Source organism: Clytia hemisphaerica, unplaced genomic scaffold (assembly GCF_902728285.1).
Source record: "Clytia hemisphaerica strain Z4C2 unplaced genomic scaffold, Clytia hemisphaerica genome assembly, whole genome shotgun sequence".
Taxonomy (NCBI): domain Eukaryota; kingdom Metazoa; phylum Cnidaria; class Hydrozoa; order Leptothecata; family Clytiidae; genus Clytia; species Clytia hemisphaerica.
The window spans coordinates 61,973-87,375 of NW_027104567.1; the positions used below are offsets into that span (position 1 = coordinate 61,973).

General features: G+C 34.8%; 2 protein-coding genes across 3 annotated transcripts in view; both read right to left on the minus strand.

Annotated features, from left to right (window-relative positions):
- The window catches only part of LOC136823404 (sentrin-specific protease 8-like), a 35,707-nt gene extending 22,736 nt beyond the window's left edge, over positions 1–12,971 (minus strand). Inside the window, exons 1-6 of the mRNA XM_067079589.1 lie at positions 12,781–12,971; positions 12,072–12,160; positions 11,561–11,669; positions 9,396–9,514; positions 8,987–9,040; positions 3,231–3,415 (exon numbers count right to left, since the gene is read on the minus strand). Coding sequence (XP_066935690.1) covers positions 3,249–3,415; positions 8,987–9,040; positions 9,396–9,514; positions 11,561–11,669; positions 12,072–12,160; positions 12,781–12,881 — 639 coding nt within the window. The 5' untranslated portion in view covers positions 12,882–12,971 and the 3' untranslated portion in view covers positions 3,231–3,248. The remainder of the gene's footprint in view (positions 1–3,230; positions 3,416–8,986; positions 9,041–9,395; positions 9,515–11,560; positions 11,670–12,071; positions 12,161–12,780) is intronic.
- Positions 12,972–13,170: 199 nt separating this feature from the next.
- On the minus strand, positions 13,171–22,007 carry LOC136823402 (cysteine-rich with EGF-like domain protein 2). Of its 2 annotated transcripts, XM_067079587.1 has the most exons (16): positions 21,828–22,005; positions 21,549–21,631; positions 21,347–21,401; positions 21,114–21,175; positions 20,004–20,056; positions 19,362–19,400; positions 19,158–19,207; positions 18,664–18,778; positions 18,251–18,352; positions 17,990–18,070; positions 17,538–17,642; positions 16,629–16,736; positions 15,706–15,873; positions 14,981–15,076; positions 14,411–14,569; positions 13,171–13,373 (listed from the first exon to the last, which is right to left on the minus strand). In XM_067079587.1, the coding sequence occupies exons 1-16, from the start codon at positions 21,936–21,938 to the stop codon at positions 13,285–13,287; spliced, it is 1,476 nt and encodes a 491-aa protein (XP_066935688.1). In that variant the 5' UTR covers positions 21,939–22,005; the 3' UTR covers positions 13,171–13,284. The 2 variants fall into 2 exon arrangements, with proteins under 2 accessions (XP_066935688.1, XP_066935687.1); XM_067079586.1 differs by lacking the exon at positions 13,171–13,373 and having other exon boundaries at positions 14,103–14,569; positions 21,828–22,007.
- Between the last annotated feature and the right edge of the window lie 3,396 nt (positions 22,008–25,403).

Genomic DNA, 25,403 nt, shown 5'->3' on the forward strand with positions numbered 1-25,403 from the left:
AAAACGCGAAAAACGTGTATAAAGAGTAGGTTTTTAACATAGAATCTGACAGGGTAGGTTTTTCACAGTAGAATCTGACAGGGTAGGTTTTTCATCGAATTTTTCTTCTGACAGGGTCTATTTTTCATCAAATTTCATTTCTGACAGGATCGACTTTTGAAACTCCAGCGGCACGTCCCCGTCGGTCGTCAAGGTCAGTGCCCCCCCCCCCGGGTGTATTTCTCAGGTCTATTGACCTCTATGAAACAATCTTACATCTTTACAATTTATAGATCTTATCATTCCATTCGTTTGTCAATTCTGTTATAGAGTTTTACAGTTAGGCACCTGGGCCTCTATCCCACTCTTTATCCAATCATGTTGTTACTGTCGTAAATTTCTTTAAATAGAGTTTAGTCCTAGGACTACCTCTCACTTTCTATATATGACTCTTGTCTTTTTTCTTATGATGTTTTTTCTTTTGCTTTATGATGCCATCGTTTTATTATCTCGTGTTCTTTCCTTGAAAAATCGTCTGATACTCTGAAATCATCTTTATCTGGTTTATGGGCTGATGCAAGTATTCTAATCCTTTCTCCTTCACTCTCGAGAGTAACTTTTAATGGTCTCCATCGTTCATTTATATACATTTCATCTTTACGAGCACATATGCGTTCTACCTTTATTATCGTCACATGTTGTTGTTTCAGTGTTAGAATTTTCGTTGATTTCCGCCATATTTTTGCATTTTCAGGATCGTGGCAGCACAGAAAAAATTTGACGTCAAAAATTTATACCTCTGTCTCACAGCGCCGTTGAAACTTTCTCATAGTGGGGCTGAAATTTTCTATTGAAAACCCAATGTGGATAAAAATATTATTGTTCCTAAGTCAAAAAATCCGGTGGGGATGGTTTTGGAGTGCAACTTTTTACATTGAATTTTGAAACTTGGGGATGAAATCAAATTAAATTCCTCAGTGGGATGAAATTGTAGGGTATTCTTCCCACCGGGGACGAGATTTTGGCTGAATATTTTTAGTGGGACTGGGTTTCCAGTGGGGCTGGGTTCCCAGCGGGTCTGTGACACAGGGGTGTCATATGGGGGTGAAGATATAAATTTTTTTGGAAATTGACCCCCGGACATAATGACTTTTGACCCCCGGACAAACATCAGTTGACCCCCTAGACACTCAAAATTACCCCAAAAAAGAAAAGATTACCCCCCGGAGAAGGCAAATTTTGTACATTTTTCACTACCCTAGACACCATATTCTCCAAGCCCATGTACGAACATTTTCTGGAAGAGCCCATTTAAAGTTCAGGCGAGAGTTCAGGTAAAGGCTTCCAGGCTATATTCTCAGCCTAGTCAGAATATACACAATCTTTTGTGTCCTCAGATATCCTAGATCCTAAGTTCGTAACTGTGAAGTTTTAGATTAAAACTCGAAGGTACTAAAAAAACTATTTGCAGTTTTTAATTTTTGCTGGGAAATTCCCCAAATGTTATGGCTATCATTGAAGCTCGTTCATCGAAAAGCCTGGGTATCCAGACTCAGATATACATGTAACCAAGATTTAATGGGCTATTCCAGAAATAGTAAGTACCCCTATGTCAAGGAGGTGTGACGTCTAGGGTGGCCTATAAAATAAAAAATCCAGGGTGGTCTGGTTTTTTTAATGATAAAATCTAGGGTGGTCAGTAAAATCAGGTTGAAAATCCAGGGTGGCCCAAGGAAATGGGAGAAAAAAATCCAGAGAGTGACCTTTAAAAAAAAAGATCTCCTCAACATACAAATTTTGTCTGGAATAGCCCAACCTAATTAACATTGAACACAAAAGATTCTAAAAACTGTCAAAACTGCCTGAAAAAAAAAAAAAAAAAAAACAGTCCCATGCAAGCAACCACCCAACAGTCACCATTTTGTTTTTGGATTATTCCTCATTTTTCGCAAAAAGTTGTTTTGATGACTCGGCAATTCACCTAAGTTTTTCGCGCACTATAACGTTACGGATGGGCGTATCGATAAAACCTGCGAAATTCTTGATGAGGTGACCTCCAATTACCAGTCGTGTCATTCGTATCATAAGATTTGAATGTAGAAGGTCTAGAACTAAATAGGAAGCTCTAGGAAATGGGAAATGAAGCAACTTATTTCCCATTCAAATACAGCACACGTGTGGTTTTCACACAAACTCCAGATTAAAAATTAAATTTATCGTTGTAAAATGTACTGCGTGAACTGTGAAAGAAAGAAACAAACAAAGAAACCAAATACTGATTTCACCAATCCGGTGTATCAAAGACGGCGAAAATCGTATGGCTTCACATCGAGTTTGAAGCCTCTCTCAAGCAAGAAAAAGTGAAGCCTTAAGTTTGCCCCGCATCTTAGGGATGTTCCCTAAAGGAAGGGTACCCCATTGGGGCTACTTATTGGGGTACCCCTTTTTGCCTTAAATTTAACTAACTGATCCTTGAGTTCATGATAAAATATTTACTGAAACCTTCGATCGGGCTTTTCCAGAAAGAATTTGAATATTGGGGTTGGATGATATAAATCTCCACCGTTTCATTCGATGTTTATTCAGAGTCTCTATAAAAAAATTCATGCCCAAACTAAGAATACAGGGTGATGAAAAAAACCCGTACTGTACCCCTAGAATTGTATCATGCAAATCTCGACCTTTTTATTCAGGCGTGGTCAAAAAAGGACGGCATGGGTCGCAGCGCTCCTAAGACTAGACCTACCGGTACAGGACAGATAAGAATAAGCAATCCCGTATGTTGCACTTAATGGGTTAAACTTCGGTGAAATAGGGAGTTATGAGGATTTTACCTTCAATGAAATCTGTTCTGATCTGATTTTTCTAGATCTCAACATTTGTGATTCTTATTTATTGTAATTAATTTTTTTCTCATCCCTCGTGTATACGGACCCTTATTTATCGAAATTATAAGGAATTCGGTCAAAAGTCCATTATATTACAGGTCTTTGTTTTTGGTAGGCTGGTGAATGAATAATTAATTTCTATAGATTCTAAGCCGGCGAATTCTTAGCAAGTGCAGTGTATTGATTAGCGTAAATATGTACTTGAGGCGGCGAGCCGAACTTTTAAAACGGCGAAATGTAATTTTTTTCGTGCCTTCGACTGGCGAAATTCGCCGTTCACCGGGCCTAAATAAGACCCCCCATTATATTTGAAAGTTAAATCTCAGTAGAAGGTAATAACAAAAAGGAGTGAAGAAAAAATACCTTTCACAGAAGTTTTTATCATTGTTTCATCAATGATTGAATGATGTCTTTCATGCGGTTTCGTTGTTCGAGAATTCTACTGACTGGAATATCCAATAATTGCTCGATCTCTATTTTGTCCGTTTCTTTGATGAGATTACATAATTCTTCCACGAATGAAATTGCATAAACCCCGCAATCGTAACCTGGAAAAAAAAATTCGAAAAACCTCCTTGTCTGTACCAAACTCTTCTTCAAAAGATAACACGAAGTTCAGTTTGTTACGGTTAGGCAACATTACGTGTCTCATATTTTTCTCCAGAAATCTCTGAATATCTCTGCGGTGGAGCGTAGCTATTTTTAGCATTCAATCTAGCTCAACTAAAGTGACGTTACTTTTAACGCGTCAACAAAATGGTATCTTTCATTTCTAAAAAGAGCACTCCTGCGCTTGTGTTTTCTCGGATTTCGTCCCCGAAAACTGGGACAAACTGAGACACAGAACCCCGCTAACCGTAGCAGACCGACACACGGCAAATTTTTCAAAATTTAAAAAAGGCCTGTGGTTGCGGGGTGGTACAGGCTATCTTGCCTATGGTTTAGGAACAAATGTATGTGCGGTGTATGTCATGGCAAATACAGTTGACACTCTCTAATTGGACGTTCTGCTATACGTTATGCTTCATTTATCGATGATATTGAAAATCGCTGTCAACAAGAAACCCTCATAAACAATGCTCCCTACACTCCAATAAAAACTAATAACACTAACAGAGCATTATTTGTATGTAATATTTGGTTGAGACTTGACTCAACTCACCACCTAGTCCAGGAGCCAAACCTGAAAAATGGCATTTTGCTTAACCCAAGATTCTACAGGATAAACTATACATTTTTGGAATCCTCAACTATCCTAGTTTAAGAAATGGTCGGTCCCCAACCCTAATTCCTGGTCAATTTTTCAAACTGGGCCCGAGTTTAGGGGGTACTTTTTACCCTTTGTAAGGATTTGTTAAGGAAAATATCTTTCCATGTATGATATAATTTGCTATATCTCATTAATGAATTGACCAATTGCTTTGAAACTTTGCAAACAGTTTCAAGATAGATTGGTGATCATCATTTGCAAAGAATTTTGCGAGAAATTATTTCTAGGGGTTTACCTGGGGAAAAATAGGGAAAATTTGGGTATTTTCGCTGAATTTTGACACTTTATAAGACTGGGACCTACCAAAAAACTTTTAATGAGGCACAAACATTGTGTTATGATAAAATTTTATGCGATACACCAGAAAAATTTCTTGTCAACTGTATTTAGTATCATTTTGACGCTTCAGTGGGTAAAAATGCCCATTTTATCGAATTTTTACATAATTTGAGCAATTTTCACTGTTTATCTCGCCTAAAATATTTTTAAAAATAGTTTTAATTTGATTTTAGTGTAATATACTCTAGAAAATTACAATTCTGACTTGAAACTATCACATTCAGAGTGCAACTGGACAAACTACGGGGTAAAAATGCCCATTTTAGTGAATTTTTATCGATTTTTATTGATTCTTGGGCCCATTGGACCCATAAAACAGTGTTAAGCTGTGCAAAGTTTGATTTCTAACTGCTGGAAACGTGGATATTTTTGGTAGGCAATAGAGGAAAGCAATTTATGTGGTTTTCATTATCTGGCATCAGGGATACAGATGGCAAATTAGGGGGTAAATATGCAAATTTCTAGTTCGCAGTTGCCTGAGTTTGGATGTTTTTCTTGAGAAATTGCCTCAAAAACCTAAATTTTTCGGATGGAAACCAGCTCTAACAAACTTTAAATTACCATTTCATCATTTCTTAGTACTTTTGATGAAGTTATGGCTGCATAGTTACAGTGATTTAGCGTGATTTTGTCAGCTTTTAATTCTCGAAACGGTCATTACTGGCGCCCATTACTGCCGGTTTTTAAGTAGAACTTATTTTGAGGCTTAAGCTACTGTTAAAAGGAAAGTAAAATGGCGGAAAAAAAAGAGAAGTCACCTCAAAGCATGACCTTATAGAGGATATCAAGATCTACTTTCATCGAAGATGATTTGCCTTTATTCATCAGGCAGGCCGTATCCCCCTAACCTGCAAAATATCACTTTTATTTCTACACCTTCTAGCAATTATTTATCAAGTACCAGACTCCAGATAATAATTGTACTTAAAACACTGCTAGTAGGGGTCATTTCGGGAGGTTCTGAGAAGCAATACATGAAATTTCAGAGCAAAAGCTAACAAAGTTACACTAAGTCAATAACTATGCAGCCATAACTTCAGTTAAAAGCATCGAAATCTTTGTTGTTTAGTTGTCATCAAAAGGACTAAGAAATGATAGAATGGTAGTTTAAAGTTTGTTAGAGCTGGTTTCCATCCTAAAAATTTAGGTTTTTGAGGAAACTTCTCAAGAAAAACATCCAAACTCAGGCGACTGCGAACTAGAAATGACATATTATTTACCCCTGATTTACCACCTGTATCCCTGATTACGGATAATGAAAACCACATAAATTGCTTTCCTCTACTATTGCTTACCATGGCTGGAACCCCCCCCCCTGAGGGGGGCGGGCTAAAAGGTCGAGCAGCAATTGGTACCTGATTTTAGCCTGTGGCTAGGGGGGACTAACCCTGTTAGGGGTCATCTAAATTTTTTCAGATGGACCTGGGGGCTAGATTCTATGTTTGGTGATAAATTGTAAGCAGCCTACCAGACCATAGGTTGGCACTTTCTCATCTTATATTAATTAAACTGACAATTTGGTATCTAATATATTATCTGCAGTGCCGTAGCAACTGGGTGAGCAAGGGGGGCTATGCCTCCAATAGTTTTTTCAAAAATGGTTATTTTGCAAAATGCAAAGTTTTTCTTTTTTAATTTTACAAAATTGTCTTATAAGTGCATGTTTTGAGTGCATTTTCAAGCTATCTAGAGCTCAAATTTTCAAAATTTTCCCCTCGGGCCAAATCATGGTTGGCCCTCGCGTTGTCACTAAAGTTTAGCAGTTAGAAATCAAACTTTGCACAGCTTAACACTGTTATATGGGTCAAATGGGATCAAAAATCAATAAAAACAATAAAAATTGTCTAAAATTGGCAATTTTACCCCCTGGTTTCTCAAACTGCACCCTGTATGTGAAAGTTTCAAGTCAGCATTGTAATTTTCTAGTGTATAATCGCAAAGATTAAGTTAAAACTATTTTTCGAAGATATTTTAGGCGAGATAAACAGTGAAAAAAGGGCATTTTTACCCCCTTAAGCGTCGAAAATGATACTAAATGCAGTTGACAAGAAATTTTTCTGGTGAATCGCATCAAATTTTATCATAACACAATGTTTGTGCCTCATTAAAAGTTGTTTTGGTAGGTCCCAGTCTTATAAAAGTGTCAAAATTCAGTGAACATACCCAAATTTTCCCTATTTTCCCCCAGGGAAACCCCAAAAAATAATTTTTCGCAAAAATCTTTTGCAAATGATGATCACCAATCTATCTTGAAACTGTTTGCAAAGTTTCAAAGCAATTGGTCAATTCATTAATGAGATATAGCAAATTATATCATACATGGAAAGATATTTTCCTTAACAAATCCTTACAAAGGGTAAAAAGTACCCCCTAAACTCGGGCCCAGTATGAAAAATTGACCAGGAATTAGGGTTGGGGACCGACCATTTCTTAAACTAGGATAGTTGAAGATTCCAAAAATGTATAGTTTATCCTGTAGAATCTTGGGTTAATCAAAAGTGCTTATTTAAGGAGATATAGGATTTGGCTCCCGGACTAACCAGATTTCAAATCAAAAATCAAGAACCGACATTTTTTACATATTTAGGAGAGAGATTTTTAACAAATTAAAATTGCAATTCTTTGAGCAAGTAAATTGCAATATTCATGTTTCTAGGACCTATTATTGCTTGGTTTTTTGAAACCAAATTGAAGGTAACCGTGCATAAGCAACCCCAACCTCAGTTGATCCTTTTGGGGATTAAACAGGGGGGGGTATCGAGTCAGTGTACTGGCCCATAGCTGGTGGGGTGGTGTATTTTTTAGGTTAAATTGAGTTAGTACAGTGTACTAAAAGGGTGGTCCTTTGAGAAAAATACAATGAAAAAGTTAGTACAGTGTACTAAAAGGGTGGTCCTCTGAGAAAAATACAATGAAAAAGTTAGTACACTGTACTAAAAAGGGTGGTGTTCTGAATTGATACACACTGAGAAGTTAGTACATTGTACTAATTGCAGTGGTAAAAACACAAACCCAGTGAATTTCCATGTATATTTGCCCTAATTTGCTAGGTCCAAGCTGGTCCGAGACCTTCAAGTCAAGGCTGGTTAAGCTATACAAATTGGTACACTGATTTTCTCCCAATGTTTCCTGTTTACTTGATTGGATTTGTTTCAGAGTCGCAGCATGCGCAAGTGGAGACCGGCCTTAAGTCCAATCTTGTTTACGTTTTCTTTAAGGCCTTATCTACATGTGTAAATGTTCGAATCGAAGCTTTCAAGTTTTATAAAAACAAATCTGCTCTATTGTTTTATGTCTTTTAGTAACCTTGTTGGATTGTTCATTGAAAAAAAATTGTATATAAGTGAAATCACTGGGGGGAGGGGGTGAAAACGACCGTACGTTCGGGCAAAAATCAGGTCTCTAAAATCGGTCCCTTACAGTGCAGGAAAAATTTGGCTGAAAATCGACCCTTACAGTGTAATTTTTCGAATTTTTGCCCTTTTCAGGGCAAAATCTTTTGAAATTTCTCAAATTTTTACCTCAAAATTTGGTATTTTATAAAATTTTACACCTTTACAGTGCACTTTTTCCCACTTTCTCACAAATCAACCCTTACAGTGCACTTTCCAAAGTTCAAAAAACCTACCCTTAAGGGCCGCACGTTCGGTAGGTCACTTACCTGGAGTCCCCCCCCCCAGGAAAAGCACCTTTTTATATATTTTGTATAGTATTACATTTGATTTTCCATTTCAGTTTGTGTACAATGTTAATAAGTCTTTTATTTTTATTTTTCAAAAAAGAAAAACTGCTACAGCTTGCCAGACAACCAGAAATCAAGTCACAAGAAGGGAAATAACTCAAAGTTGGTTTTGAGTGTTTTGACGTGCTAATTTCAGCTAATTTCATTGTATTTGATTGACTTTGCTTTGTTTGTTTCATTGTTTCAGTGTTTGTACTACTGTATATAAGGATTCAAGTATTTTAATAATCAAATCTTTCCTTTAATATAATTTGGTGCTTTTCTTAGCAAAATGCTTCAAAACCTTCTGTATATGGTGGCAATTAAACTTATCTGGCCAAGAAGAAATTAGAACAGTGCACTATAAGGGATGGTTTCTAAACTTATCTGATCGAAAAAACAGCTAACACAGTGTACTAAAAGGGTGGTATCAAAAATCCGGTCATGGAGAAGTCAGTACAGTGTACTGAAAGGGTGGTAATAAAAATCTAGTTGTGGAAAAACATCAGTACAGTGTATTAAAAGGGTGGTATCAAAGCTCCGGCTGTGGAAGAAAGTTAGTACAGTGTACTAAAAGGGTGGTGTCAAAGCCCCGACCGTGAAAAAAAGTTAGTACAGTGTACTAAAAGGGTGGTGTCAAAGCCCCGACCGTGAAAAAAAGTTAGTACAGTGTACTAAAAAGGGTGGTGGTCTAATTTTTTGGAAAAAAATCCAAAAATCAAGTTAGTACCCTATGGTCCAGTACACTGACTTGGTACCCCCCCCCCTGGATTAAAACTCATTTTTTACCATTGTTTTGACGTGAACATTTTCCTTGGATGACATTTAACTCTTCTCTGGTGTCTAGAATAAAATGTTATCGTGGTAGCATAAAATTACAGAACCTTATCAAAACTTTTTTCCGTCTCTGTTTAGCTGATGGAGCCACATGCAAGAAGAACGGGTGTACTTGCTTTCAAACGATTAGAGATTTTTCTTGAATTTCTCCCGATTTAGTTTTTATGCCTTCTGAAGTGAAAACTCTCTTAATGAAGAATTCTTTGTGGTACCAAAGCTTTTATATTCACAAAATTCAACACTCTAAATAGTTATAATATGTCGACAAAATGATGTGCCCATCTGGTAAGGCAAATTCTACCTACATAGACTTAAATAGATTTGAACAATGAAAATATTAAAAAACAAAGTTTAGGTATACCTTTCTGAATGGAACTGTAAACTTTGGTAGCTAATGAAAGAGCTGCTTTATTGTTAAACGAACCGCAAGAATCGTAATGTATGAAAGATGATGATAATCTGTAGTATACCAGCAAACTCCTGTGAAATGATAGAGGTTATTGTTTCTTGCAAAGATGCCTTTCCACTTCGAACTTGCTAGATCTTCTTGTAAAGCGAGGACTTTTCAATCAGTATTTTCTATGTAATTCCAGAAAATCGAAGGCTCAGATTGTTACCTTTATCGGGCAATTTTCATCTTCAAAACCTTAACTCGTCAATTTATGGTGCACCTTAATCTTACGAGTTAATTAACTCTGACGAGTTAAATTTTCATGAAACCAAGTTGGTCAAAAATTCTGAAATTCAGATTAAAATAGGCATACATTCAATATATTATTGAATTGAAAATTATTAGTAGTCAAAATAGGTTCATTACGAGTACAATTTAGAAATAATTGTACGAAAAAGTTTTAAAATGTTTTGCTAAAAAAGAATATTTTCAGGAATCGTAACCTCTTTGTTAAAGTTCTATTTTTTGCATTTCCCCTTAGCATTTGAGCCAGCCTAAATACTTTTTGTCAACTTCTGTCTCAGTTAAAGACTATAGAATATTATGAGAGAAAATTACCATTCCAATAGTTTTAAACTAAAAATAGGCACAAAAAATAATTTAACCGCCATTTTAGAATTTTTGACCAACTTGGTTTCATGAAAATTTAACTCGTCAGTTTAAGGTGCACCATAAATTGACGAGTTAATTACCCGGGGGGTACTAGGGCAAAATGGGTTACGGGGATGCTCCGCTGGTCAGGGTACCTTTTTTAACCTCCACGAGTCCCAGGCAGGGTCGTAAAAACACCAAAATAGAAAAATCAGTCCCTCGTAGGGTGCCTATTTTTGGAAAATTTGGGGAAAAAGTAGAAAATTTGAGAACATTTTGGAATTTCAGTCCCATTCAGGGTCACTTTTTTCGCAAATTTCGAGTCCCACGTAGGGTCCATTTTTCGAACCTCAGCGGAGCACCCCTGTCGGTCGACAAGGGTAGTACCCCCCCCCGGGGTTAATTAACTCGTAAGATTAAGGTGTACCATAAATTGACGAGTTAATTAACTCGTAAGATTATGGTGCACCATAAATTGACGAGTTAATTAACTCGTCAGTTTAAGGTGCACCATAAATTGACGAGTTAAATTATCTACTTGTGACGTCATAATTTCCCATTGATGACGTCACATTTAACGTAACTCGTGTTTTTTGCAACTCGTGTTTTTTAACTCGTGTTTTTTAACTCGTGTTTTTTGCAACTCGTGTTTTTTAACTCGTGTTTTTTAACTCGTGTTTTCCGAGTCTCGACATTAAACTTGGGAACGTATAAATAAATAAGTATTTCCAAAAACACAATAAACAGAAAGAAAAATAAATGAAATCCCGCACGGGTCAGACATACAGAAATCTGTACGTCTCTCCTTACGATTTTAGGTGAAGAAAAAAAGGCGTTGGAAGTAGATTCTAATCGGTTATTTTCCTTTTCTCTCACGCGCGCTGAATATTTAATTAGTGCTTACATTATTTGATTGACAGTTTTATTATAAGTAATAACCGACTAGTTTACTAGTCTAGCCCTGTGTCACTTCTTTAGAGCTAATAAAAGAATTTGCCGGATAAACTAATGGAATAGAAAGATTTTTCCTATCTACTTGCGTCTCATTTCATTGTTCCTATCAGTAAAGTATGACGTAGGTAGGAGAAGGTTACCGACACTGTTCATAATACCGAGTTTATGTATTTGCACTTTTGAGGACGGTAGAGTGACTGAAGCGATTTGGAAAAACCCGCAATTCCGCCCCGCAAAATCGAGGACGGTAAAAGTGCTGATTTACCGTCGTCCTCAGCTGGTCAGGATCTAGTCAAATTAGAACCTTACCGTCTCCGTCGCTGAAAAACACACATACATAAACTCGCTAATATGCACCATTGCGATGTCTTTGGCATTACATCACGGACCTAATAGCTGATTGGTTATAAGTGACGTAAAATCAGCCCAATACGTCACTTTCAACCAATCAGCTGTCGGGTGCGTGGAAGACATTGCAATGGTGCATATCATGAATACCAATTAACGGTGAACACATATGCAACACGTACCAATGAGAACCACCACAGCTATTTTCTTCATTATCATTGACTGCCATGAAAATATATTCCTTGTTTCTCAAATCTAATGGATCCAAAAATATGGATACTTCTTGCGGATCTATGAATCAATTGGAAAATAAAATCAAAAATAAACTAAATCTCAAAATATTAAAAATAAGCTAAGGACTATTCTTTCAGGTAAAATATAACCGGAATGATTAAAAGGAAAAAAATTTAAGCGGGAATTTAAATGGCCGGATGACCGAAAAAGTTTTTTTCAAAGGGAATTCAATATGGTGGATGGCTAGATTTTTTTTTAAACTGGCGAGGACTTAATTTTGCAGATTTCGAGTAAACCCCGCTAAGTTATTTTTCCTTTAAAATAGTTAGTTAGCTTCAGAATAATAAGCAACTGGACAATCCTCGGAAAATCAGCATCGGATCATCATTAATAAACACAAATTTTGATCTTGAAATAAAGTTCAGTAAAAACGTATATCAAAAATCAATTGTAAGGTACCTGAAACCAATTTGATAAATTGTGATACTTCAGGTGATACGAATGAAACTCTTTCTTCCAATTCTTTGAAAACATCATTTTCGAAATATCTTTAAAAGAAATAAAATGTTGGTATAAACAACAACAAGTACTGTGATGACTAAAGTAGGAACAAACCTTAATGCATCTTTGGTCCCAAATAAACCTCTCTTTTGTCACCTATCCCCCCCTTATAATAGCACTTTGAAGTTGGTTCTTTTTTGCCAATTTTGTTGATATTTGGATCTCTGTCGGACTTTGTCAAATACAAGGTTTTAAGTAACCTAAGGTTTGCCTCTTCACCCAGCCTCACCAGTTATAATTATTCAGGATTTTCTTTGTTAAATTACTAAGTACACAGCCGCAGAATTTAGGGGGACTGTTTTGTCAAAATTTGCCAAAATCAGTTCCCACCAAATTAACTTTTTATGTTTTTTGCGAAATTGACACTCAATTTTCCCCAAAACATTCATTTTGAAAAAGAAACTGATTTTATTATGCTATTCGCGAAAATTGAAGTAAAAAAGTACTACACGTCGAAATAAAAGGATTACGTTACTCGCCAGAATAAATTTAACAAATTAATTTTCTTTATAATTATGCGTCCTCGAAAAAATTAGTTTTCGCAAAAAAAAGTTCTCAAAAGATATTCTTAAGTCTTACAATAAGTTTAGTTGAAATAAATGCTTACTCGAACATGAAGCCAATAACTTTATCATTTAACCAACATCCATCATTTAAAAGTACAATGTCTTGTTCATCCAAACAACTATTATGATAGCTCAATTTCATCTCATCCAGTCCAAGATTAAATTTCGTCTTGATTTATATACATTCTTTCTTTTTTAGTTTTAATCTTTATGTAATTTTTGGCTATGCTTAAAATAAAAAGTTGACAATTTTTAACTAAAATATTAATGACAGAACTCAGACTTAAATATCTTATTTAAGAATAGAAGGAACTTCGTTCAGCGCAAAACTGAAGACTATGCAAAAATTTTTAAATTTTACGATGTACTAAATTTTGATAGAGTTCACTTTAGGGAATCACAATAAAGAACTTAAAAAACAACATACCATCTTTTCAATTTTAACAAAATTATTTTTTATGAAATTTATATTTTTTAAACAAAATTTGAAAATCCTAAGTATGAATGAAATTTTTTGAAATATTAAAAAAAACTCTAAGAATGAACTATAACTCTGTCTTCTTAGGATCTTCCTTATCAGATGACGTCACAGTACTTTCACTTTCGTTTTGTTTGGGAGTATCTTCTGTATTACCTACAAACAGAAAAAAAAAACGAAAAAATAAAAATCCAAATGAATGAAAATTAAATGAAATGAAAAAGAAATTAAATTTCTGAAAATAAAATAAAACTGTCGTCAATTGAAATTATATATAAATGAAAATTAAATGTTACAATCAAGTTTTTTGAATTAAATCTTTCGAAGACACTCCGTCAGCAAAACGACATAAAATTACTAAGGCCTGCTAAGGCTAAAACATCTGTAATAACCTAAAATCTGATAAAGTATACAAAACTACTAAACTGAATACGAGACTCCTAGTAGCTAAATAACAATTTCAGTGGGTTTCGTCACACACAAAGACAGATATCGTATAGATATCGTATAGATAGTTATATTCTACGTTTAAAAAGTACTTTACTTAATATTTACAGATCAAAATTAATTTCAAAATTCATTCACTGTAAAGTCAGTCAGCTCTCTTGAATTTCAATTTTCAATTTCAATGATTCGAATTACCCAAAGCTTTTTTAATCAATTTTAAAGTGTTGCTTTTGTTCGAATCATAAAAAATATTCGCTTTAAAACTGATAATGCAAAATAAACAAAAGAATTCTCAATATTTGTGGTCACGCAACGCGGTATGGGGGGATTGTTGTTTAAAAATGCTGTGTCAGCAAATGGTAGGAGATACGTTGAAGACTCGAATTAGAGAGAGAGGCTTGGCTTTACTGAGAATACTGAACATCATAAAATGCATGATAGTACTATATGCCTCGAAATGTGAAATATTATACACTAATGATTGCTAAAATCCTTCCAATGGCAGGCAATGCATCAAAAAATATTCTTCCCATGTCTAGTATAAACATAACTAGCAACAACTGCATAACAACCCACAGAGAGTGCTAACAAATTATAACACCTGTAGCGATACATGATCATCAAGAATGCAGCCACTACAACATGACCGTACATAAATTTACGGAAATTTTCCTCCTTTTCGAACGCTTTCCCTGACATAATATCATCGTATAGATCATCTTTCCACGATTTTTCTTTCTTCGTACCTTTTTTATTTTTCTTCTTTGATTTTGTTTTCTTCTTTTTGCAGTCACCCTGTTTTGTTCGTACCCAGCCTTTTTTACATTTGCAGGAATATGAGCCAGGAGTGTTGTTGCAGTTCTCCGTCTTTTCATTACAAGGGTCGTTCGAACATTCGTTTATATCTTCAAGGAAAAGAATACCAAAATTACAGTAAAATTATTAAAAGAGAAAAAAAAAAGAATATTGTCCACTCTTCCGTTTCCCCCTTTTAGCTTCAAATATTTTTGAGCAACCCCTTCAAGATCAACTTTAACGGGTAATATAGTTTAGCGACAAAATAAATAGACCAAAATAATACTACTAACTAATGCTTTTTATTTCTTTACGTAAGGGAGGAAAAACATCACAGATCCGTCGATTCTTCATCGTGCGTTAAGCCACAGAATAGAGCCCCTAAATTTGATAGTGATTCAAACCGTGAATCGATCAAATTCGCCTAGTTGCTTATTTGAGGAAGTACGGTAAAGGCTTCAGTCAATAATTTGCTAAAATCAGCATTGCAAACCAAAAATTTTTAAACCAGATTCAATTACCTTTACATTTGGAATCTATGAGTGCGAAGCCTGGATAACAACTGAGACAATTACCAGCCTCTGTTCCAACACATTCTTTACACGTTTCATGACAGGCTAAATGAAAAGAATGAAAGACAAAGATTGAAGATACATATCTAATCAACTCTAAACACCGCAATACACCAATCAACTCTTAGCACTCCTACACTTATATTTTCGATAAGGTCGTTGAAAAGAATTTCCATGTACATTTAAAGCATTACCGTGCCGCTAAGAGTTGAACAGAAATTTATGGGATTAGGTAGGAATATATGGGGTTTGGTCGACTTTTATTTCGCATATTTGACATCATCCAATCATGACCCAAACCCACTGACCTTTATATAACCCTGGACCAAGCAATATCTGCCATCTTTGATTGGAGTTTTTTTAGAATTGGTACCCAAGGAGAAGCCATTGCAATGCTAAAAATTAACGTCTAACGCCGCTACATGATCAAAAGAATTTGAGGAAAAGTAGACCTAGCGCTCTCGATGCATTTACACCGCTATCGAGTAGTGCCGACATTAGGGTACCAATTTTCAAAAAACTCCGATCAAAGATTTTGCTTGGCTGGGATTGAGAAGCTTTGTCCAGGGTATATAAAGGTCAGTGCCCAAACCCGACATTCGATTTATAGTTTCGAGTTAAAGAGACTTCCTTGTGCTAACAATTACTGCCACTGAATAATAATAATATCTTACCTTCACATTTATCAGGGCCTTCACTATTAACGCAAACTTCCCCATGTTTACATTGCACTTCTTTCGTTTTGCATTGGTCAACATCAACACAGCCTGTACCTTCCTCACTGTTCATCTCCCATCCATTGCTACAGACTAAACATTTGTCTGGACCTTCACCTGTACAACCTGAATAAGATAAACATAAACAGATTTCTGTTAATTATGTTTTCTGGATTCATAAGTATAGGGCTACATACACTACACAATATATTGCCAGGCAACATATTGGCAATATATTGACGATATATTGCTCAGTGCCAGCAATATATTGATAAGGTGTCCGCGATATAATGTCAGCTCGATTTGCAATATTCCAACAATATAGGGGGATTTTTAAAGAAAGAAAATTACTTTTTATAAATAGAGTACCTGTTGTTTACTCCGTACAAATATTGTTCCTCAATATATTGTGTAGTCTAAGTAGCCCTTATTGAAAAGGAAACATTGAATATGATGGATCAGGAAAGGGTTCCAATGATTGGAAACTGAAAACTTGGAGTTATTTTACAAGTCTGGCATCCAGGGCCTGTTATTTTGCTTCAAATTCTTATAAAATTTAAACCTTAATAAACTGTAAATTGCAATGAAGAAGTTATAATGCAGAAAAAGCTATGGCCCTTTGAAACCGTATCAGTAATTAAACGAATGATTACGAGTATTACTCGTAGTCGGCAGCGATTATTCTAATGATTCGACTTTCTTGGTCATTTTTTCTTGAATCTTATAAGCAAATACTGTCGAAAATAACGAAAATATAAGGAATGGAAAACGTTGAAAATAAAAAGCATTAATGTTTGTTAACGTAATAACATGGTGACAGGATCAAGTAACACGGAAAAATAGAACAAGAATTAAAAACGTTGGATTACATAAATAAATACCTTCAGTGGAGCACGAAGAATGACAAGATAAACATTCGTGTTTACCATCAGTATTTTTACAGTATGTACCAGCACTGCATCCGTGTTCTCCTTCACATTCGTTGACGTCTGTAAAAAGAAAGCGAGGGACAGAGATTTAGACTATGTTCAGACCACGTTCACACGCTATGGTTCCGATTCGCTCTGAAACGGAATGAAGACATTCTAATGGTTATATTCAAGTTTTACGTCACTTCTAACCAGTAGAATGGCTTCATTTGGTTTCGGAGCCAAACGGAATCCTCACGTGCGAACATGAGACATTATGATTCGAAACGAAACACTTCCGAAACACTGTGTAGACACCGAAAGTTCGAAATGTCAAAACATAAGACATGACAAAGCATAACGGATCGAAACAGCTAAGGTCCACTTTTTCATCGGAATGGAGCTGTTCCAATTTTATAAAAAAACTACCGAAGCGATGCTAAACAATAACGTCTGAATATGGTCTATTCTTCTCAGCCCCCTTTTCAACATGGATGGAACAATAAGCGTCGCAAATTTGACTTTTTAGGACCTCCGATATAATTTGACCCAAGCCCTCTTCGAAAGTTCGTGAAGAATTTTCCATAGAGCGAAGGGGGTCTATTCCTCCCTTTGTTTTCGAAAACCCGATCCCCGAGCATTGGTTGCGTGCCTTTCAAGTTATGTAAATATATAAAGTACGCAGTACGCAGTATTCAGTGCTGATGAGTCCCAATAAAGACGAAATGCTTATGCTGCTCTTCCACCCAAATCCCATGAGTGAATATGAGTCGGACAGAAATTTTTTATTTCTTCACAATTATATTGTAAAGTAAGAAGTTATACTCATAACGATCACCCATGAACGCTCTAAGACTAGTAGGAAAAGGTTTGTTATAATACCTTCACATCCTTGTTGACCTTCTATAGCTTTCCATCCACTTTTGCATTGTACACAATTGAAACGACTAGCTTCAGTACATCCACCCTCACAGGATGCGTGACAATCTATCAATAAAATAGTCAAAATTACTGATGGATCATTTTGAAAGAAATAAGTGAGATATAAATTAACTGTGAGTGGATTGACCTAAAACATTGAAGATTTTCCGGATTAAACAAAGCAGAGTTTGTCTCAAATCCATCGCTTCATGCACCTATCCTTGCTGACAGTATGTAGTATTGAGGTTCAAAAATTTGGTTAATAAGTTTATTCATTCATTGTGTGATGACACTGAATTAGAAAGGGTTGCATTTTCCAACAACTTCCTACTCTTTCCCAAAAACACCCTCCCTCGTCAGTATTTCAAAGCGATTAATCGAATAAAATATTTAGCGATTGTTTTTTGCCCCACCTTTGCATTCATATGATCCTTTAGAATTGACGCAAAATTTTCCTTCGACACATGTGTCGTCTTCATCGCATTCATTCTTGTCTGGAAAAGGAAGAAAGAGTTAAAAATTAAAGAAAGCGCTCTATATGTTTTCTTTCCAATAACCAATAAAACCAACCATCATCATCAAATCCATCTATACCTATATCCTTCTGAATGAACCAGATAACCTGCTAGCAAACACATCCCATTCCCAGGTCTTTATTCATATATTTTTCTTACCAACACAAGCTTGCTCTTCGTCTTGTACGTAACCTTCTTTACAAGAATCACATCCTTTATTCGTACCATCGCTACATGAAGATTCACACGACTCGTCACACGCTGTGGAAAAGAAAAAGGGGGAAATAGTTAGAAAATAGAAATACAATTTTTTAATGTCAAAATTTGTTAAATGCCATAAGGAATATCTTCTAAGTCCATTTCTCTCTTCATCCGAAGCAGTCCGAAGTATGTTTTTCATGAGATACATGAAAGAAATTAGATCTCGTTTGCAACGTATCTACGATCAAAACACTATTCCGAAAGAGCTGATAAAAAGACGTTGTAATAGTGATTACTTCAGTTTCTCTACGATTATTACCTTATCTTATTACATGCATCTCGTGAGGGTATATTTTACAAGTGAAACTTACCTAAACAAGAGCCATTTGTGTCTTTATAATATTTTTCACTGCATTCATCACACAGATCACCTTGGTATGCGTCGTCACATTTACATTTTCCATTTCCCTCACGTGTGCCAGAACCCTACAACAAAAATAAAATAAAATATAATTAACCCTTAGACCACGAGGGACGCGTATATGCGTCCAAAACAAGCCAAAATACTCAGACTCAGTCTCAGACTATAGGTCGTAACTCCTGACTATTTGATTTAAAGTGGTATAAACCGGATGCTTTTAGAAAGAATGATTAAAATAGGCGGATTATACACTCAAACTTTAGCATTGAGCGATATGAATGAAGTGGTTTTTATCATCTTTACCTTCAGATAAATGAAAATTTAAGTAGCGTTTATAACTACGAAAAAATTGATAGGCCACTTCGACTTTGGACAGCCAGGAAACTTTCCCATTTAGAGATTCCCACGCGATGAAATAAAAAAGTTTGATTTTCGAAAACCGACCTTACATGTGCCATGACCGTTGCAAGGTGACTTCGATCCACCAGGACAATCTGAACAAAAAGGAAATCGAAAAAAAACAAACTTAAAACTTATTATTCAGTTAGAAAAAATCACTATTATATTTTATTAACTTTTCAAGTGAGCCAATACTAAAACTAGGTAAGTGTCATGACTTTGCATATTCAAATGAAAATGAGAACATACCTTTGCATTCCTTTCCGTATTGGCCTTCCGGACAGCATGCTAAAATGAAAAAAATTTAATGAAACGACTTTTAGCAGCTGGGGAATGAATACTTTGATAATGGAATCAAAATATCCAGGAGGTGCTTTTTTCGAATTGATTTGTTTTTGTTAGATTTGCTGTTGTTTTTTTTGTTTCTTTACAATGTCTCCTGAGCTTCTAGTCTACACAATAGACAGATCCAGGCTTTTAGGCCTTACTCTTGGTCTATAGGCACTGCTATAGGCGGCCACTAGTGACCCCCACCGGGAATTGCTTATTAATAGGTTTAAACATAATAGACAACATTCACAAAAGATGTTTATCAATAGAGATTTTAAATAAAAGAATGTTTAAAACACAGCTGATTGGCTTAGGTTTCGAAACTCTCTATTGTTTCATTAAAACCTCAGTGCGCATGCGATTTATCTAGAGAATTTCAATATTCAAAACAAGAGGAGTGCTCATAGCCCGAAGAGTAGGAGTTTTACGCTCGAAACGAAGGAAGATATGACGTAGCCTACTGAGCTTCCGAATGGGGGAAATTGAATACTATGGCATTTTAGCAGGTTGCTTTAACTTTGTAAGAGGATTAAAGCTAGCATGTAAAAGGTTAGTGTATACCTTGCATGGTGTCTATACATAAATATTTCTCTAGTTGGTCCAACTCTTTATGTCTAAAACAGAGAAATAAAAAAAGTTTTCACAGTTCCTGTGAAACTTTCCGTTCCAATCACAAGGGTAAAAAAAAAGAAGATAAAGGAGAACAACAGTGATATCATTCAAGAAATACCTGGTGTGTTACCTTTTGAAAGTCAAACTTCTGAAATTCTATTTTAAAAACTAAAAGAACGCAAAAGAATTCACTTGAAATAGGCTAACCTATTTTCTGCACACTTAGTATTTCGAAGAGGTTTAGTAGCAGTGTACATTGGAGTCACTTTAACTCGAACGTCTATAACTCGAATGTCTCCTTAACTCGAACAACAAGTTTTATGGTCACTTTAGTTAACAATGCCTTAAAATTCTTAATTCATAGCTCTGGCAAATTTATGTTCCCTGTGCGTGTTCGAGTTACGGAGACTCTGGCCTGGGAATCCAAGCTCATAATCTTTGAAAAAAAACAAAAAATACCTCACCTCACAAAGTTCTAAAATTATAGAGCTTGGTGCAGGTAGATTAGTCTGACACAGAATGTTAAAAACAGTTTGTGTGTGAACCCTTGTTGACAGACTTGCTGAACTTTGGAAACCCAGGCAAACACACATAATCAACTTACCATTCTTTCACAAGCTCTAAAGACTTTCAAAACTACTAAAAACCACATCAAAACATCAGCCACATGTATTTAGACTTCCAGCCAACAGCCATTTTGTTTCGAAATGAATCTATGTTTTCATTTTCATTTGTTTTCCTTTTTTCTGCCGAGTCAGCTTTTTCCATAAATTATCCGCACGCATCGAAATTATCAAAATGCGCGCGAAAGTACTGCTAAGTAATACGCCAAAAGCTGGCCAATCAGGCCGAACCTGCATTGCAGGGAAAAATGTCCCTGCAGGCGAGTTACCTGCGCCAAGCCTTAAACCAGCAGCAAAAATATCATAAACTAGACTATGAAAAAGTTTAACGCTTGGATTCCCAGGCTACGGAGACTCCATTGTAATTATGTTTCCCTTAATACAACACACACACAATAATAACCTTCTTAAAAGATGAGTAGAAGGCACCACTCACTTGTTGAACCAATATTCTTCAATTTTCTCTTCGTATTCTTCTACTATGGCATGGCATCTCGACTAAAGTAAAATTATAGGTATTCAATATCAATAATCACAACTTTGAGCCTTTGAAACATCCTAAATTACTGTTAGTTTAAACAGTCACATGAAAAGTTTACTAGGTTTTCAGAAAAATGTAGTAGAAAACTCCTTGTGTTTCCTTCCTTTTAAAAAAAATCAAAAAATTACCTCTTTAGCTGCTCCTTCGCAAGCACCTTCCAAGATTTCCAAAAGCCTTGTTTCACTACATAAAGTACCAGAAAGGGAAATCTCAATACAGATTATAGTGACAATGATAGAAGTAATTATTTTCAGGGTCAAAAAGACAAAATCTATAAAAAAAAAAAAAAAAACTTGAGAGTCCACCTTTCTAAAAGAGTTTGACAGTTACCTTCTAGCAAAACTTCCAAGTCTTGATTCTTCCCATGCTGTGTCGCCGCCACCAAAATGGTCCTTGGCTGTCTTATCTAAACCCTAAAAACAAAAGTCAATAAAAGAAAATTATGATGATTGTTAATTCCACATATTAATAAGTATATAAGGATTTATATGTATCAATAATGACAGACGGAAAGATCAACATTAGGAATATATGATAAAACTAAGGCTGTAAAGAGTAATTATGACATTGTATATTTTCACGTAAGACTTGCTAATTGAACACAATTACCTTTTTGAAGTTCTTGACAATATCTCTGCAAGTGTTGCAGTTGTCCCCTACTTTTCCAGAGCTTCCAAATGCAACGAAAGTGTTGAGGAGGAATAAAGTAAGTGTCAACATTTTAGTGCTTCAATTTCAATTATTTTTAATTTTGGTCATTATTTATTTAAATTCATCCTGAAAAAGGAGAAATTGATTTTGAAATATTTTCCCTGTAAAATACAAAGAAATAAATTTACCTTGGAAGGGAGATGAAAAAACTTTCCTTGAAAAATAAGCTACATTATTGGGACTAATTTTCGCGGTTGAAAAAAATTATCCGAAAAATTGAATTTCGTGGGTTTTAATTCTTGCGTTTTTTTCATTCTGGAATTTTTGCAGGTTTTAATTTTCGCAGTTTTGCCCTTTTTTGGACAAATGTCTTTCATTTCCTAGGGATTTTTCAAATTTTTTGATAAAATTGGAAAAAATTTTGTGCGGGTTCAAATTTTCGCGATTTTGACTCACAAAAAAAAGAAAAATGCTAGAATTAATTCCCGCGAAAATTAGTTCCAATAAGGTATCAGAATAATGGTCCATATATGATATGTATGCACTAGATGTTTACCTCAGAGGATACTATAAAGCAATTTTCCTTGAGATAAACATAATATGGATGATTTTTCTTGTAAAATAGAAAAAAATACACCGGGGAAGGTACATGAGAAAAATTTCTTTTCATGCAGAGTATGTAACAGGGTATTTTCCTTGAAAAATACGCAAAGAAAATGGTCCTCTTAGAATACATGTTTTCTTCAACAATATACGAGAGGTTTTATTTCTAGGATAACGCAGATAAACACATACACTTTTTAAGCAATTTTTGTGAAAATCAGTATTATTTAAATTTTATAGAGATAGAAATTCACAAAACTAAATAAATACAAAAACTTTAAGAAAAAGGCCAAAACTTGTTTTACACTGCGTTTACTATTTTGTCACCATTTGTTACAGTTTTGAAACTGTGACCTTTTCTTTAATATCCCATTCAGCGAATCATAAAATTTAGTACTGACAAAACACGTTTCCAGGAACAAATTTTGTGGTTCGCAAAAATTTAAGGTAGCAGACATTTACATGTTTTGTTTATACCTCCAGGGATACCATGAGATATACCTTGGAAAATACGTAAAATGTTTTCCTAGGAATTTACAAAAAATATATACCTTACATAGTAAAGTTCTCCAATAGAAATCATGAATATATACAATATATGCACTCAATAGAGAATACTATAAAAAATTTTCTTGAAAAATGAAAAAGAATTGTTTAGATTTCTCTTGTAAAAAACAATGAAATTAATTTACCGGGCAAAATATATGAGGATATTTTATGCAAGAAAATTAGTTTGCTTGAAAAATAATATATGCAAAAATAGTGGTCCTCATAGGATACACAAAATATTTTTCTTCAGCAATATGAAAAGTTTTATTTCTTGGGAATTACAGAGAAATAAATACATTTACCTTGAAATGGACGCAAAAAATATTTACTATGGAAAGTATGTGAGCTGACATTGTCCTTGAAAAATACACAAAACATAATGCTCCTTATAGGATACAGAAGATGTTTTTCTTCAACAATGGGCTCTTCCAGAAAAAAATTGTACATGGGGGGTGGAGGATATAACAATTTTTAGTGAACAGGGTGACTTTTGGCCCCCCGGACAATAGGTTTTACCCCCGGACAAGCATCTGCTGACCCCCCAGACACCCCAAATTACCCCCGGACAGAGCAAATTTACCTCCCGGACAAGGCAAATTTACCTCCCGGACAAGGCAAATTTTGATGATTTTTTGCTACCCCCGGACAAAATATCCTCCACCCTCCATGTACGAATTTTTTTCTGGAAGAGCCCAATATAAAAAGTTTGAAAATACAAAGAAATACATATACGTAGAAAAGTAAGCAAAAAAAATATTTGCTATGGATAGTATATGTGTCATCACAAGCGATTTGAAGTACAAATGAAATGGAACGTTCTCAACGTTCTCAAACGTTCCAGATCGTTCAGGAAAAGAAAACGATCCTTCGCGTACAAAACTTAACATTTAAGATTACTCAATAAGAATGTTGAGAACGATTTGGAACCCACAGGAACATTGCAATGTTCCTGAACGTATTAAGACACTCCTAAAGTTTCAAGAACGTTCTCTAGCGTACTAAGAATGTTTCTAAACGTTTGTTGAAAAATACGCAAAAATAATGCTCCTTATTTATAGGATACATAAGATGTTTTTCTTCTACAATATGAAAAGTTTTTTCTTGGGAAATACAGATAAATACATTTCATTTAACCTTGAAATGTACGTAAAACAAATTTGCTATGGAAAGTATGTAAGCTGACATTTTCCTTGAAAAATACGCAAAAATAGTGGTCCTCATAGGATACAAAAGATATTTTTCTTCAGCAATATGAAAAGTTTGAGTTCTTGGAAAATACAGAGAAATACATTTCATTTAACCTTGAAATGTATGCAAAACATATTTGCTATGGAAAGTATGTTAGCTGACATTTGCCTTGAAAAATACGCAAAAAAATAATGGTCCTTATAGGATACATATGATGTTTTTCTTCAACAAAATGAAAAGTTTGAAAACACAAAGTAATACATTTACCTAGAAAGTATGCAAAAATATATTTGCTATGGAAAGAATGTTAGCTGACATTTTCCTGGAAAAATACGCAAAAAAATAATGGTCCTTATAGGATACATATGATGTTTTTCTTCAACAAAATGAAAAGTTTGAAACACAAAAGATATACATTTACCTAGAAAAGTATGCAAAACATATTTGCTATGGAAAGTATGTTAGCTGACATTTTCCTGGAAAAATACGCAAAAAAATAATGGTCCTTATAGGATACATATGATGTTTTTCTTCAACAAAATGAAAAGTTTGAAAACACAAAGAAATAGATTTACCTAGAAAGTATGAAAAGTTTGAAAACACAAAGAAATACATTTACCTAGAAAGTATGCAAAAATTTATTTGCTATGGAAAGAATGTTAGCTGACATTTTCCTGGAAAAATACGCAAAAAAATAATGGTCCTTATAGGATACATATGATGTTTTTCTTCAACAAAATGAAAAGTTTGAAAACACAAAGAAATACATTTACCTAGAAAGTATGCAAAAATATATTTGCTATGGAAAGAATGTTAGCTGACATTTTCCTGGAAAAATACGCAAAAAAATAATGGTCCTTATAGGATACATATGATGTTTTTCTTCAACAAAATGAAAAGTTTGAAAACACAAAGAAATAGATTTACCTAGAAAGTATGCAAAAATATATTTGCTATGGAAAGATGTTAGCTGACATTTTCCTGGAAAAATACACAAATAAATAATGGTCCTCATAGGATACATATGATGTTTTTCTTTGAGAAATAAAGAATTAAATTTAGCTTGAAATTTTAAAATTTACGCAAAAGATATTTGAATGGAAAGTATGTTAGCAGCTGATATTTTCCTTGGAAAATACACAAAAACGATGGTCCAAGATACATAAGATGTTTTTCTTCAACAACATGAAAAGT